The sequence below is a fragment of the Bombus terrestris genome, chromosome 13 (genome assembly GCF_910591885.1).
Source record: "Bombus terrestris chromosome 13, iyBomTerr1.2, whole genome shotgun sequence".
Classification (NCBI taxonomy): domain Eukaryota; kingdom Metazoa; phylum Arthropoda; class Insecta; order Hymenoptera; family Apidae; genus Bombus; species Bombus terrestris.
The window spans coordinates 610,929-626,673 of record NC_063281.1 but is presented as its reverse complement, the minus strand read 5'-3'; the positions used below and the strand labels follow the sequence as shown (position 1 = coordinate 626,673).

General features: G+C 37.3%; 1 protein-coding gene across 8 annotated transcripts in view; it reads right to left on the bottom strand.

Moving 5' to 3' along the window:
* The window catches only part of LOC125386170, a 241,613-nt gene extending 233,443 nt beyond the window's left edge, over positions 1-8,170 (bottom strand). For 3 of the 8 annotated variants that reach the window (XR_007226076.1, XR_007226078.1, XM_048411239.1), the window contains exons 1-2: positions 6,514-8,161; positions 3,596-3,653 (exon numbers count right to left, since the gene is read on the bottom strand). Coding sequence is in view for 4 of the 8 variants with exons in the window: in XM_048411239.1 (XP_048267196.1) it covers positions 3,596-3,653; positions 6,514-6,585 (130 nt within the window). In the remaining 4 variants the exon portion in view is untranslated. Of the gene's footprint in view, positions 1-3,595; positions 3,654-6,513 lie in introns of all 8 variants that reach the window. The other 5 variants (XR_007226077.1, XR_007226079.1, XM_048411238.1 and 2 more) reach the window with 3 other exon arrangements.
* Positions 8,171-15,745: the final 7,575 nt, after the last annotated feature.

Genomic DNA, 15,745 nt, shown 5'->3' with positions numbered 1-15,745 from the left:
ACGTTTGACACATTGACTGCCACGATCGTTATCCGTAATCCACGTTCTATTCAATTTTTTAGAGCAATCGAAATAAGATAAATTTCATAGACCAAACAATTTTCAACGATGCGAAGAACTCACAGTGCCCTGTAAGGGTTTCCAGGCAAATAGATTTTTCATCTTACATTTAAGAAACGGTATTTTAAATAATTTTAAGTAATATCATACAGCTTACTTATCATGTCCTTATATCCATTATTTTACTATTACTATTAACTACCGACCTATTATTATACTTCAAATTTCTTACATATCGCTTCTTGAATATAAAGATAAAAATTCATTCTGCTCGGAAAATATACTATAGTATATTTCAATCTATTGCAATTCTCAGGGAAAAATATCGAAAATTCGCGTGGCAGTCGCCGTGTTAAACGGAAACACGTGCGCACTTTGCTGGTGGGCGTTGATTTACGCGTCTCTAATTGTTATACTTTGTACGGAACCGTCAATTAAGCGGGTATAGCTCATTCGCGTGTCTTTTCTGGCCTATCATTGTCTTGCCTCTCCCTTATAGAAGATCGTTAGATACAGCTCGTAGAGAATGCTACTACTTGTTCCATCGTACGAACGCAACAAGGCGGCTATACGTGCACTGCACACAGAGAGGAGCAAGACACGATGTCTCCACGACTAGGTAGAACCTGTCTAATGGGAGGTGCACAAACTACGTAATTGCTCGAGATTACAGGCCCGAGAGTAGACCTCCTCCGTGAAGGCAGCGTGTTCCTCCTTCGACGGTAGTTAAGCTGCCTTTTCCCTCGTCGTTCAACTATAATTACCGCAAGGTGCAAACTCGGAAAATTTTTCTCCTGCGCCACGATCGTTCCGTGTAATGCCAGGCTGCATGGTCGCGGTATTGTTTAATGGGACGTTAGAAAAGGCCAAGTTCCCTTTCTCGAGATAGACGTTTAAATCTAACGTGGGACTGACTAGTTATGGAAACAGCTTGACAGAGTAATAAATAGCAGGAGCGTTTAACCTGGTAGGTTCATGGTGAAATTGTGCCGAGAGACACGTTAAACGGATGAATCTTAACGCGTTCAATGCTGCGTTAACGCGTTACAATTCCAACCTCAATGACGAAATTTTTTTTAATTTTTTTTGCCGGCCGTAGGCCGCTCGATATATGCATGTGTATATATCGATTTCGTCACACAGAAGCACATTCTTTTTCGTATATACATACTCGACCTCTATATATATTTACTTATATGTACTATATGCATATGTATATCGAATTCGTACTGGACGCGTTATGTGTTAGAGAAAATTTGCAGATGAAATTATGTATTTATATAGTTATATCAATTAAATATAAGTCTCTCTTATGTCATCAATATCAATATCAAGAACATGCGATTCGACAGATTATATAAGACATTATAGACTCTTATTATGTTTTAAATTTTTGTTTTTGTAATGTTTGTTTTTTGAAAATTTATAATGGAAATATTCACAACGGAGCAACGATTAAAAATCTTCAAAAAATTAAGCCTCGATTACTCTTTGTGATATAACGTTACACCAGACTGTAGTCTTTACAGAATGCAATTCACATTGATGGACAAGTCCAGCGTTTTAAATTTTTCAAACAAAAATTCTAAAACATACGACAAGAAAAGTATACGGTTTTTAAATTAACGGTTATACGGTTAACGACATACAGGGCACCCTATAAAAATTAAAAAAATATGGGGTTGCACATTATATAACTAATCGTACCATTATTTACTCATCTTTTTAATCTATATAATTAAGAACAAGAAAAAAACATTCGATTTATTCTTGTAATAAAAAAAGTGAAAATTTACACACTTATGATGTTGGCGTAAAAGAGATGACATTACGTTCGTGATATTATATAGATTTACTAAAGAAGCAATGATGAAAGAGTCTTATACAATTACCAAATCCTTTTGGGATATTATAATAGTAATAACAGCGTCAAATTACTCTAAAAGAGCGTTCGTATGATCGATATTATTGTTAATATTTCAGGGTTCTTTTTATTGACAATATATGTACATATATTGATCGCCTAGATCTAGACTCCAAAGAGCCCCTTACGTTCGATGCTGTTGAGAACCTTAAATATTGTCAAAAATATAGATAATAATATCGACGACGATAACGATCGCTCCGTAACGAACCGACAGTCTAAGTTCACCAAAAGATTTTAAACTATTCTGTTGTAGTACGAGAGATCGTTCACGCGAACTTTTATCCGACTACATCGAAGTGTAATTTAATGCAATCGAGCCATTTCAAAGCGTGAGGGCAGTTCAGAAAAAACAAGACAGGCGCGGTGACTTGTAGAAAAAATACGTGTTTATTTGCTGAAGTTCTATTACAGATTGATGATAGAAAAAATGATTAGAATTAGGCAAGTTGTTGGCGGTGGACACTCGAATTTTCTGACTTGGCATTTTCTCGAAATGGAGAAAGAATAAGTAATTAGTGAGTGCATGTTTCGAAGAAAGAGGAGCCTAATCCCTATGTACCGGTCACATCAGGTAGCGACAGGCCTTGAAGCGACATTCCGTTGTCCGATTAACGGTTCGCAAGCAATAAAACGATAAAAGGCGCTGCGTTTAAGAAAAGAAAGAGAAGTATGCCAATTCCGAAAAATTCAGCGTCATTGGGTCCTCCTTGTTTATAAATCCTTAAACTATTTCTAAAATAATGTCTTTATAATCGTATTGTTGCGCTGCAGCAGATTCCAATCTTCAAGCAACCGAAAACGTCAAGATGTATTATTGATCAAGCAAGGAAGCTTAAACGTCTCGTTTAGCTGTTTCAATATGTAAGATGATACCTGCGTTTCTTCGCATTCTATATTTTCCAAGCGTGTAGGCGAGACATCCTTATGTATCTGCTGGTTAGCTTAAAAATGGGACTTTTGGCGCCTGGATGACTGTGTCTTGGACGGACGTTCGTAATCGACTATGAAAACTGAAGTTTTTCAGAGGGTAGCAAGGGGTTTGTTTGGATTCTTTAATGGGATTCAAGTCTCGTGCTGGCGCAACGAAACATTCAGATGTTCGTTATTCAACGCTACAATCATTCAACGGAAAAACACATTGATTCAATGGATTTTCGATAGGTCACGAAGAATATTAATCGAGGGATCAGCCAGACAAAATCTTTTACAACAAGACTGATTCGAGATTTTAGCTACATCATTTTACCTATAATACAGGCTATATTTGAATCCGCTGAATACAAGTATGAAGTAAAGCAAGAAAGTAAATTTTAATTATATGTAGTAGGGAAAGATATTTTGATTTATTTAATTCTTTAAAATCATTAGAAACAGATTTCATTTATTTTATCGATTCAAAATAACTGAATCATGATAACTAAGGAATATATCTGATAAAAGATATCGAAAATAGTAGAGAGATCTGCAAACAGCAGCATAAAAGTGATACGAAATGGGAGAAACAATATGCTCATAATTCGATCATAAAAATGATAAAGAGTCTGGAAAATTTCCCAAATTGAAACACCGTAATATCAGAACTCAAGTATTTTTTAAAACTTCACTCACCATTTGTAGACCGGAAAGTCATAAAGTTGCAACATCCCGACCATTTACCATACTCAATCTGCAAACAGAATGAATAATACATACATTAGTTCGTTATAGTCGTTTAAACTTCTTCTAGATTCTAATGTTTAACAAATTTGATGTAGGCAGAAAATTATACTTGATTCCTTTGAATTATATCAAAAGCTTCTCGCATAACCTATTTGTAGTCCTTCCGTTTAAAACGACGAAATTCCAGGATGATTCCAGGAGAATCACGGGAATTTTCTCCTAACCTTACGATTAAAGCAATTTAAAATTAGTCACCGAACGCGATTACGTGTTTAAACGCGGTAATTCCGACTCGATTGGTCAGAAAGAATTTCCGGGCGAGAGATACGCGTGGATTCAGCGGGAAGAAAGAGGTTATCGACGAAGATTTTGGAACAGACAGCTGCCATTTACGGTGGCGTCACGACTTTCGGCCCTTCGGGACCGTTCTAGGGACTTCTTTTCCCACCCTGTAATTTCCGCCTTCCTTGAAACGGGATATTTTCTAAAATTGCACATTCTGGATCACCACCCTGCAGGCGTTGTGCCGCCGCGCCGCGTGCATCGCTTTCGATCGCTATGCCCTTTTAAACCGTTAAATTAACGAATCCGCCGCGCGATCCTTTCCCTCTTTCCGAAACCCTTGCATTTCCACGAAAAAGCGGCAAATATCCGAGAGTAACATTAAATCGTCCCTTCTCGAAGAAAATTTCGGGGAAAGTTTATGATGGGTGGTGTTATCCTTTCTCCATATTTCAGAAGAAGATGGTAATGTAGAATATGGCAAAAGGCACGTGTCTTTATCGATACACGTATGTTAAAAGACTAACGAGGTAATAAAGAAGCTAAGAATTCTGGGTTCATCGAAATTATTCTTGGCGGAATATTTTTTGAATAAAAATCGATGTGGTAAGTTTATGGAAAGTTAATCAGAAAATCTTCTAAAGGAAAGATCACAAAACGCTTGTCCTTGTAAAAGAGTCAAACTTTGAAACGGAAGATCAATATCATCGGAATAAAAGGTTTAAAAAGGGATTTAGTCAGTGGAAATAGGTTTATCGGTAGATCTCCACAGTAGCCCAAAATTAGGAACTAAACGCAGAACGCTAACTTTTTGTCGCTGAATTATGTATCTGAATGGATCAGAAAGAAATTTGAAACAGATGTTTTCCTCGTTTTTTAAGAAAATATTTCTGTACCCATTTTCTTCCTCGCCATTGTTTTAATAAAAGAATCATAAACAAAATACAATGGTATTATACTTTGTAAACAACTGCAGTACATCAAAAGAGACGACAGCGCGACAGTGAAGCACAAGTTATATATTTGCGGAAGAAGATGAATCATCTGCCGCAAGTCGATGTCGAACAACGCAAAAGCAAGATAAAGCTTCTTTCGATGCGTTCAGCCAGTCGATTACACAGGCAAGCCGAAGCGTAAAACGTTGTACGAAATCCAGACGTGACTAATGTTAACGTATTTCGTGCAGGAAATGGCCCCGCTCGAAACGACCAGGCTTTTTTTTCATCCTCCTCCGCCCATCGTCCTACGTTCGAAACCGGATGGTGTTCCGAAAAAGGGAGTGAAGCACCAAAATACGATCAACGAGCATTCTTTACCACTCTGCCGAGTCTTACCTTTAAGATGAACAACGTAACACTAACAATAGTCAAAGGCTACAGAACAAAATTGTTTACCGTTTTCGTCGAAGTTAAAGCCTTCCAGAGAATTTTTAGTTCTGTGATATAATCTTTTTTGTGAATTCTAGGATTCGTTATAAGTAGACCGCGGATACTTATGTCCTTATAGGAAATTAGAAATTGCAAGAATACAGAAAATGCACAAAATATGTAAAAATATACGAAATATAGAAAGTGCAGTAGCTATTTATTAGATTATCCAGTGTATGAAATAAATTTATTTAATTTTAGACTCCATTTATTTAATTAAGTTTATAAGAATACGAATTTGCATAAAAATCCGCGGCCTAATTATGAAACACCGATGAAACAGAAAATGTTCTGTTATAAGATTTTCTACAATTAATATTTCTACCTAACTCCCAATTAAATGTATCTTATATAATTAATAAAATACGAATCTCAAATATAAATAATTGCCACGAAATGGATATTCCAATCGAGAGATATGCTCTTATCACAAAATTTAAATTATTTTTCTGAACCATCCTTAGGTCAATGCACAGAGCGCAAGAAAATAATTCGATCTACTTATGATTTCCTGTATCCATTGTTCGATCCTACGTTTCTGGCTCCTGGAAGCCGAAGAGCCAGCCGGTAATGGTGCTTGGTTACAATCCCATCCGAAAATATTGGATTACAAGCTTTGACATTTACCGACCGAACGTCATTTACACGCTATTCTAGGTTGAAATTTCGTGATAGATTCTCGAAAATTATTGTACCGTACTGTGGTACATTGCTGATTATGGTAAAGTCGATTAGGGGATTGTAGCTCAAAATATCGCACGATTATTTATAAAATTCGAAACACTAATTTCTATCGATCATTATCAGCCTGTGAAAACATTCTGTTTAGAATAACTCCAAATAAGAGTGTCATGTGAAATATAGTAATTATAGCATGTTTCTACAGAATGGGTTAACAATCTAAGATGTAATGTTTGTAAGCTTTATAGTGACAAATAATTAATATAATTAGTCAAATGAGTAAGATCCTTAATTATGTAAACAATCTAAACTCTTCATGCTAGTGTACTTAAAATGGAAACAATTGTAACTCTCTTGCAGAAAATATCAGGAAATTTTTTTAAATTCAGGGAATTTCAAATTCCGGCACTGCGACGATTGATTAAGTTCAAAATATTAACATAACACGTTTATAAAGGTAGAGATATAATTATTTACCGAGCTGAATGGATTACTGATGATGATGGCAGCTGAGCAGGACCGATTTCCGAGAGTCGAAGATATAAACATTCAAGCGAGTCCTCTTGGCTGATAACGAATCGAAGGAGAAAGAACACCTCATTCTTTCGAATCTCATCTGACTCATTTATAATGAGTTGTAATTATATCAGAATAAATATGTGTTATTTAAATTACATTTCTACATGAACTACATTTTTCTTATTCGAGTTCACTCTTTCAGGCACTTTCAAATAAATGTTCTCTGTATGCTGTCCTTTCAAAAAAGCTGTATTCGCGTTGCACTACCGAATCTTGAGCTACCTTTTGGTAACTATTGTAAGAAGGACGCACATAGAATCATATCGCATAACCGACGAAAAGGTTTTAAATAGTAAATTCCCGCTTTCTGAAAAAAGCATTTTGCCTTTTTTTATATGCCTCTGAACGTGACGTGTCTCGAAGCGCCACTGTCGTGAACCTTACACATGCATATGTATCTCTGACAAGCACTCTTTTTCTTCACTTAAAACCGCACAGAAAACGGACATTTTGGGATTACTATGCTGATGCTGGTTTTCTATTTCTTCCTTTCTTTTCTATATAGGCAATAAACGCACTCACATTTTCGGATATATCCATTTGATTTTCATACGGGTTTAATTTCTTCCGGGAGTCCTTAATAGAATATCCTTTTTTCTAACAATAAAAGCATTTAGTTTCCTTCGTATCTTGTCTCTTTGTTTCGTCACGTTTCGATTTCTCGATACTCTTCATGGACGGTTTGTGTTTTACACTCATGACAGCAAGAGGTCTTATGACATCATCGGCAACGAGCATGCGCGACACTTCCTTGAGAAAACTTTGACAAACTTTGATAATCACGTTTGTTGCTCAGAAGGAATATTCATCTGACGAGCCACGTTCTCGATTCTAGCCATGTGTTGGGAAATTGATGCGTTATGATCCATTCGCTATTCCTGGAACTTTTGCATGAGAACTAACCTATTAGAAGCGGTTTCTGCTCGTGTATACTGCTTAATTTCATTCGTATTTCAGCAGTATGTAAATGTATTGCAAATGACTAAATGCTTTAGTTGAGAATATTCAATCGTGATACAAATAATACACATGACTTTTGCATTATTCATTGGCTATGCAGCTCGTCTCTTGGCTACATTTTACATCATTCACTGGACTCAGTCTTTATACCGTCGACAATCTCTTTTACGCCGTTCGCTATGAAGACGGTATTCACCTGGAATTTCCCAAGGCGGAAATTCGTTCCGTGGAATTATTCATATGCGCTTCACTGTGAAACTAATATACTGAATATCGAATCACTGAACAAATGAGAAATCTTACGTAGACGAACTGATCAACTATGACGATTTCAGCACGTGTGTGTCACGGATAACGAAGGTTCTCCTCTTTCGGAAATTTCACGATTCTTATTCCCAGACTATTTTGCGCATTGTCAGGATGGTTGGATCCATAACCTGTTAAATTATTTATAGTTTATATAACGAATAATTTTGAGAGATTAACGGATTGCAAAGTTTATAAAAGAAAGGGAGACTTTATTATAATATGTACAAATATATCGAAAGGAACGAAGAGACTGTCTGACACATGAGGCGCTGTGCGCGACCGAAATCAAAAGAAAAAGATTACGTCGATGTCGGTTAATAGGATCGCGTCTGCTGTAGGTAATACAGAAATTGAATATGAAAAGATACATATTTCAACAACTTGCATAAATATCCGCATTCTAATTATAAATTAGGATTTATGAATTTGTATAAACATCCACAGTAATTTTCTAATAAATAAATACCTCAACTAATTTAAACAAACCCTTTAATAATCAAAAAGATCTAAAATCCTTAACATGTGTTCTTTCGTAAAAAAAAATCCAAAAATTCCTACTACTTGAACAAGGGTCTGCGATCAAGATACCATTCTACATAAAACGAAAAGGTGCCGAGCATAGCACGGGCCCGCGACAAGGAAGATTTACCGTACCAAGGGAGATGATTCACGCGTGGAAATAAAAAAAAAAGGTTTACAAGCAGGACAGTTTCTGGCGCCTGGGAGAGTTCCGGGTCCTCGCGAGCGATAATTTCGATTGAAGTCACGGGGGCGAGATTTCCTGTTTCCGTGATTCACGACCCCGACGCGTGACGGGTGCTTCCTGGCGCCCACGACACCACGTATCCCACGCCGTCATGTCCAGGATATCCAGGAGCCAGCCAGATATCGGCGCGACGCGTGTCTCGACGCCCATCATCGTTTTCCAACGATTCGTATGCAACCTGACCAGCGTCACCAATTCATTAATAAATGGTTTATTGCGCGACAGCTCGTATTCACTCCTGTCGCGGGCATCGGTGCGACGAAGATTCGACGCTTCAGGAAGTCGTGTTTTACAGGGGTCGTAGCTCAGACTACCGTCCGCGACATGGTCGGACTGAAGATGAAGAGAAGTTGACTAATTGGAAGTCTGTAAACGCACTTAGAATTTGGGAGTGGTTTGGGTGAAGCTTTGAGATTAAAGATGATTTAAAAGAATTTAGAAGAAGATGATTGTTGTATTTTGTAAGTAGTATTGCCTATCCGAACTAATAAGAAGAAGAAAATGTTCGAATAACCAAATATTCGGATAATATTTCGGATAATAAAACAATTACTTTTCGAATATCAAATTTCAAAATTTCTATTCAAAATATTCCCCTGAAAACATTGAGAAATCCTTCTTCGCCCAACTTCTCGCGCCAGATCGCATTTTTTACGTTTCAGAAGCCGTCTTCTATTCGCATCCATCCAGAATGTTCGGTTGGCCAGTCGAGCAAGGCCTAGTTATAAATATTCTTTTACAACTTCCTATCGTCTTCCTATAAATCTCCATGCAACGTCCTTCTTGAAACCTATCCTACCACCATCTTTCGCAGGTTTCGAGGTAGACGGGGGCCCTATATTGGCCAGCCATTTACCCGGTGTAAACGTCTCTCGGGACGGTAGATGGGGGAGGAAAGGTGCGAGAGGCAGTCAGGCTCGTTGGAAAGGGGCGTAAAAGGGTCGGGGGCGCAGGGGAGCGCCCGCGGGTGCGGGTGTCATTGTTGATATACAACGCGGTAAGTACGCGATAAGTAGACCCCATAAATTCAGCCAATCAGACGAGCCGCCTCGCGCCAAGCCCTGGCCACCCCGTTTCCCCACGTCCCCTCTGCCACCCTGGCACACGTGGCAGCCGCGTTACTTATGTGTAGGCAGCCGTGTACAGTGTACAGGTCGATCCACATTACGCGCGTGCACCACACCACGCGCACCAACCGAGACCGCGACTCCCACGCGAAAACCAGTCGAACACCAACGGGAATATTTACCTCGACCGCGAATCGGTTCTATATACAGGGCTTCCATCTTGATAACCTGTATGCTAGAAGTTGCGGTTGAATGCGACTCGACCAGTCTTTAACTCACCGATTACGTTATCGCTCGTGTTTAATGAGCGCAGCGGAATGGTGACTGGATGAGCCCAGGATGGGAAGAATTCAGTTGAAAATACTAGCGATTGTTGACAAATATCGTTCTAATAGAATTTGCGGAACTGGGTAATTGTAGATGCAATAATAGAAAAAACGCTGCTAGGCTACAGCTTTAACCATTTCGTGAATATTGGGATAATACGTTTCAAGCTAATATATACCTTTTGTATGTCTTGGGATATACGCCCTTGAAAATCTTGATCATCCTGGGAGTCTTGAGATTCTTGGTAGATTTGACAGTCTTGAGAACTTATATAGGTTTCGGAAGCTTGAGTATTCAATATTTTACAATCGTTCAGATTACTTTTATCTAGTATCATTGATATTAAATATTAAAGTCTGGAAAGTTCGGGTTATCATAAAGACTAGTCATGATTTTGAGGATGTTCAGTGTGATTCCAATTTATCGTCGTGTATATATACAAGATTCGAAACGGTCAAAATGTTTCAGATCTAATGATCACCTATATGTAATCTTCAAATGGCTTCGACCGTCAATGGAATGACCTTTATGACTTATCATGATCTTTAAACGATCTTCACTCTCAATGACACGGCCTCAATGACTCTCTCACAACCTCTAAATTGGTCTCCAATTACAGTATTTCAACAACCTCTCATCAAATCCATCAAATCCTAATATCTAGACTCGTTAGAAACGAATTTCGCTTGTATCCTTTCAAGTAGAAATTCATCTATATAAAGCAGACATTCTCACCTCCGTTCATAAAAATCTTTCTCATTCCCATGCGTCATGGTCATGTAGCACTCTTTATTCCATAATTAATGCAATGAAGGGCAGAGGTGGCTCGAAAAGATTCGATTCCTCGTTCACGTAACCGCGATAACTCAACATAGTTAATCCTGTCGCGTCGGCGTATTAGTAATCCTTAGTTCGCACGTGACCCCGCGCCGTAATATCTCTCCTCATTAATTGCAATTAAGTAAATCCCCGTGGGCACGATCGTGCTGGCGCGTTATATCGCGCGCATCTTCGCGCGCTGCATCATCCTCTCCACAAGACTCTTCCGATCGAGATGCGCACACGAGAGTGCATTGCACTCCCTGCACTCGAGCAGGCAGCATTATATCGTCGGTCGTGCGTTAATTACGCCGCCGAGAGAACGTTTATCGCGAATTATTTTGGATAAGGCGAGTCGAATTCGTGACGCGGCCACATTTGCGAACTTCGCGTAGGAAGCACCTGTTGGAACAACAATCCCTATCACAGCAATAAACTTTGCAAATAAGCTCGCATGGAGATAATAGACCACTACTTTGTATTTTTATTTTTATTTGATACATTCACTATCAAGCATATTTCCACAAACTTTCCGCTTACGCCTCTTACGCACTCACTTAGAAGTCTTGAGGAGAATTATCACATATATTTGCCGCAAAATTAAAAAAAATACATAGTTAGGGACGAAAGTATTTGTACAGATAGAATGTAGGAATAAAACGATTAATATATATTTTCTGTATTGCTAAATATGTATATAGAAATATTATAAATAATGTCAATGTTTGTGTATGCTTATTAATACAAGTCTCTGTTATAATTTATAATATACAATTCCATATATTTGAATATATTTAATAATAAGTATAGAAAATATTGCTCCTTTTATCTCTATATTACAACTGTATGAAGACTTTTGTCTTTCACTGTATAGATGAATTATTATTAACATAAATGAACTATATTATTAGTACTATAATTAATATTATAATAACAGTATATTAATAATAATTAATACTATATTATCAAAAATAATAACAACCTTGAGAACGTATAAATAATTACGTCGATGGGAGATGTAAACAAAAAACTCGGAGATGGTTAATGGTGACTGTCATGGTAATGAGTATACATATGAACCATATTTCTTTGATAAACCTGAATAATCAGTTTAAGAATTGATTAAGTAAGAATTTAAATAAGATGTTGTTAGAGTCATAAACTTTAGAATAACTAGATGTGTAATTAGTTATTGGAATATTAGAATATAATAAATGCTAAATCTGTTCTTATTTTCTTTTAGGAATTAGATAGTACAGCTTATAGAAATTGGACCATTCATTTGCATTTGCACATACAATGACAATTACTACGAAAAGTATTTGTACTGTTAATGTATGAGAGGATTTGGAGAGAATAAAAAGTTAAAATTTATTTACAAATTATCTAAATTTAGCTCTACATGTAGGTTACTCTCTGAAGGATTCGACAACACACTCGCTTGCTTGTTTATTTTCTTCTAATCGTTTCTAATCGTTTTTGTCTCAACCGAGACTTGGACGTCCTGCGACGCTCGCATACACTCTAGGGAGGGGATGCATACATGTGCTGCTCGTTCTTCGCTCCCTCACTCTCGCACGTACAATATAAATGTACTATCTATTAAATATGTACATACCTTTATTTTCTAGTTAAGTGTCTTTTTATCAACTTACATGTTTCATTTCCATAGTATCAAATTTTTGCAATCGTATAGAAGTACTATTGAATGGCGCGAAACTTTAATATTTTTCGACCTAATTAATTAATTATATCTTTTTAATCTAATATCTAAGATCTTTTAATATCTAAGTACTATAATAAATACAATGGCGTGTAAATACTTTTTGTAACCATTATAAATGAAACTAAGTAATCTCAGCAACTGTACGTTTATCTTTTATACACGCGCTTAAATCTTTAAGATTTTACTTTTACCTTTTAATTAAATTTCGAAATATTCAAGTTGAGTATTATACATGTCCAAATTGCCTATAACAATAAAAAGAACTTCATATGCAAGAATCGTCTTGACTTGATAATCGAATTACAAATCTAACCATGTTTTCAGAGAATCGTTACGAAGAAGCGATTTTTCATTCTTCATTTGTTTCTCGATCGCTCGGAGGCAGCAGCTTTGTATAATTTATTGCTAGAAGAGAGGGGCACTGATCGAGTGCATTTTAACTGGCCGTAAACGGCTTCTTTTTCACTGTCAGCTTGAGAGACTACAGATAGAAGGGAAATCACATGGCTTCGAGCGAGCAGTCAGCAGACTACAAAAAATTTTTTCGTAACGCCCGAGAACAAACGCGATTAATCAGCTCGTTAAATCGACGTATATTGAAATAATCGATTTTATTTGCTTCTTCTATCGCACTTGAGTATTTTAACCACGATCGATAAATCTCTACGCCGATTCCTTAGGTTTCCTAAAATTCTTTTTTCTACAGCATCGTCGATATTTGCTAGCAAATATTTGCAGGAAATTCGGGAAAGCTAACAGGTTCGATATTCCGCAGACAGAATTTTCGATGGTGCTTAATCTAATCGCGGCGGATAATCCGGATAAAAAGTGTCGTAGACGGAACAACTGTTCGCCTAGTTGTCGTAAAAACTGCGTTCAGGAAGTATAGTGCGGTCGAACACCTGGCAGTACGCAAACATTCAAGAAATAGGAAATGCAAATCTGTTGATAGATAATTGCGTGTACGAACGGTCGAGCCGTGCGCCTATACGTTCGCTGTTATACTCTCGTTTGTTTTCCCTGCGCCTAGTCTCTAATCCTCGGCCACGGTGTGTACACTACACCGCTGTAAATTATACGAATACCAAATATTTTTAAACACATCTAATCATGTAATTTCAACAGAAATCAGTCTGAGATAAAAGTTGAATAAATTCTGGATATTCGGTAGATCATTACAATAAAGAAACAATGTTTCATTTTATTTTTATAAGACTATGGAGTGACAAATAATCCTAATATTCAATCTGATCCAATTATTATCCAATCGTATATACGTATTTCGTTGGATAAAAAAGAAATTAAAGAACTGAATACATTGTTTAGTGCATTAATTTTTTCAACCTACCATTAAATCTGATAAACTTCGGTATCTTAGGCTCTACAAAAATAAAATATTACTAACCAGCTACTAGTAACTTTTCTAGTTTTCTAAACTTAAACTTAAATCATCTCAACTTTCAGAAAGGAATCGAACTAGATTGTTTAATAAGTTAATTCCTTCAATCGTGTCCCACTAATTTTGTTATTCGATCTCCATAAAAATAAATAATGTTTGCAGCTCTTTTTAATTTATCCGAATCGTTGGACGAAATATCTTGAGTTCTAATGAACAGACATGAGGAATACAGTCGGAGACAAAAATAAATGGACAGATAATGGAAATAGGTTGTGAATGGAGTTTAATGGAACCAGTACTAGCGTCGTACGTTTAAATTTTATTTATTATATATTGTTATAGTATACAGATTATTTGGTAAGTAATTGAAATTAATATTTACACTTTTGTGTAAACAAGCCGCATTTAACGAAACTCCATCGATGCTTATTGCCATTACCTGTACACTATACACTTATTTTTGTTGCCACTTACAGCTCGTCCAAAGCATCACGTGAACGACATTGCATTACAAGATATCTCGTTCCAAGCGTATCACAAAATGCCATAAACGATATTGCATGGCGAGATATTTCACCGATAGATGCGAAAACATTAATCATATCCCATCAAGTTCATTATTTCAATCCCTATAAGAACAAAGAAATGATCAACCACCTACCAACTATCTTCCTATCTTCCTAAACTGAAAGCTTAACCACCGTAACAGAAAAAAGAAACGAAGGAAAGCAGGTCGCCTAATGGGTTAATTCCTCGGACTCTTTCCACGTGTAATGGATTACGCGGCGCGGTTATCAGGCTGTCGTTGAGCATATCGAGTGTCCCGACGCAACGGCCTTACCTGTCACCCCGTGCATAGAAGTTGCGTGCAACACGCAGTAATCTACGGGCCATTAGCCACGATGCCCTATAAGCGGCACACGCGATACACGCTTGGAATATCGAGTGTCCATACGACAGGAGAAGCGGAGAAAGAAGCAAGCAATCGGGACACACGAGACACTTCCTTGTGTTGAGCGGCGAGTCGCATCCTTTCATCAGTCTTTCCTCATCCCTTCTCTTTAACCCGAAAAATTCTCTGCGAGCGAGACGCTCTTTCTTCGGGCCGGCAGCCACTGCACCAAGGGGCAAGCAACGACAACCGAGAGACGAGCTGCATGTGGCAGCTGTGACGGCCCTCGTCACGTGGCGCACGTGCAAGTGCAACGAAAACTAAAAAAGAGGGAATCTCGCAGCTCGAAACGAGAGACCGACCCCAGCCGCCGCCGCAGAGACTTGGCTCCAATATTGTCTACTATCAGAAAAAAGTATGCCGACTTGCGCAATTAATGACTGTTACGCGGTATTGATTGAGTTTCATCAACAAGATTTTTTGCAGCAGATACTTCTTGAATCTTGAATCGAGAAATTTTAATAAAGGTAATTTTGAATACTTCTTTGTAGGATAAAAACGATAATTGTAAAAGTAATTTTTCAGTAAATTAATGCGGATTTTGTATATTGTTTTAATATCTTCTTGCGTCTTTTTCTTATACCTTCGCGTGATTTAACATCTTCTTAGGAAGTATTGTAGAAATAAAATAAGATACAAGTCAGTGTATTTGCCAATTCTGTTTCCATATTCGTATTTCTTCAAACCAGACCTTATTTCAATACAAATCTTATTTCTTCAATACCAGAATGTATTAGTGAAGTCATACATACACGAGGAAGCATAACGAAATATTAAGAAAATGCTATTTCCTTGCGAGTTCAAA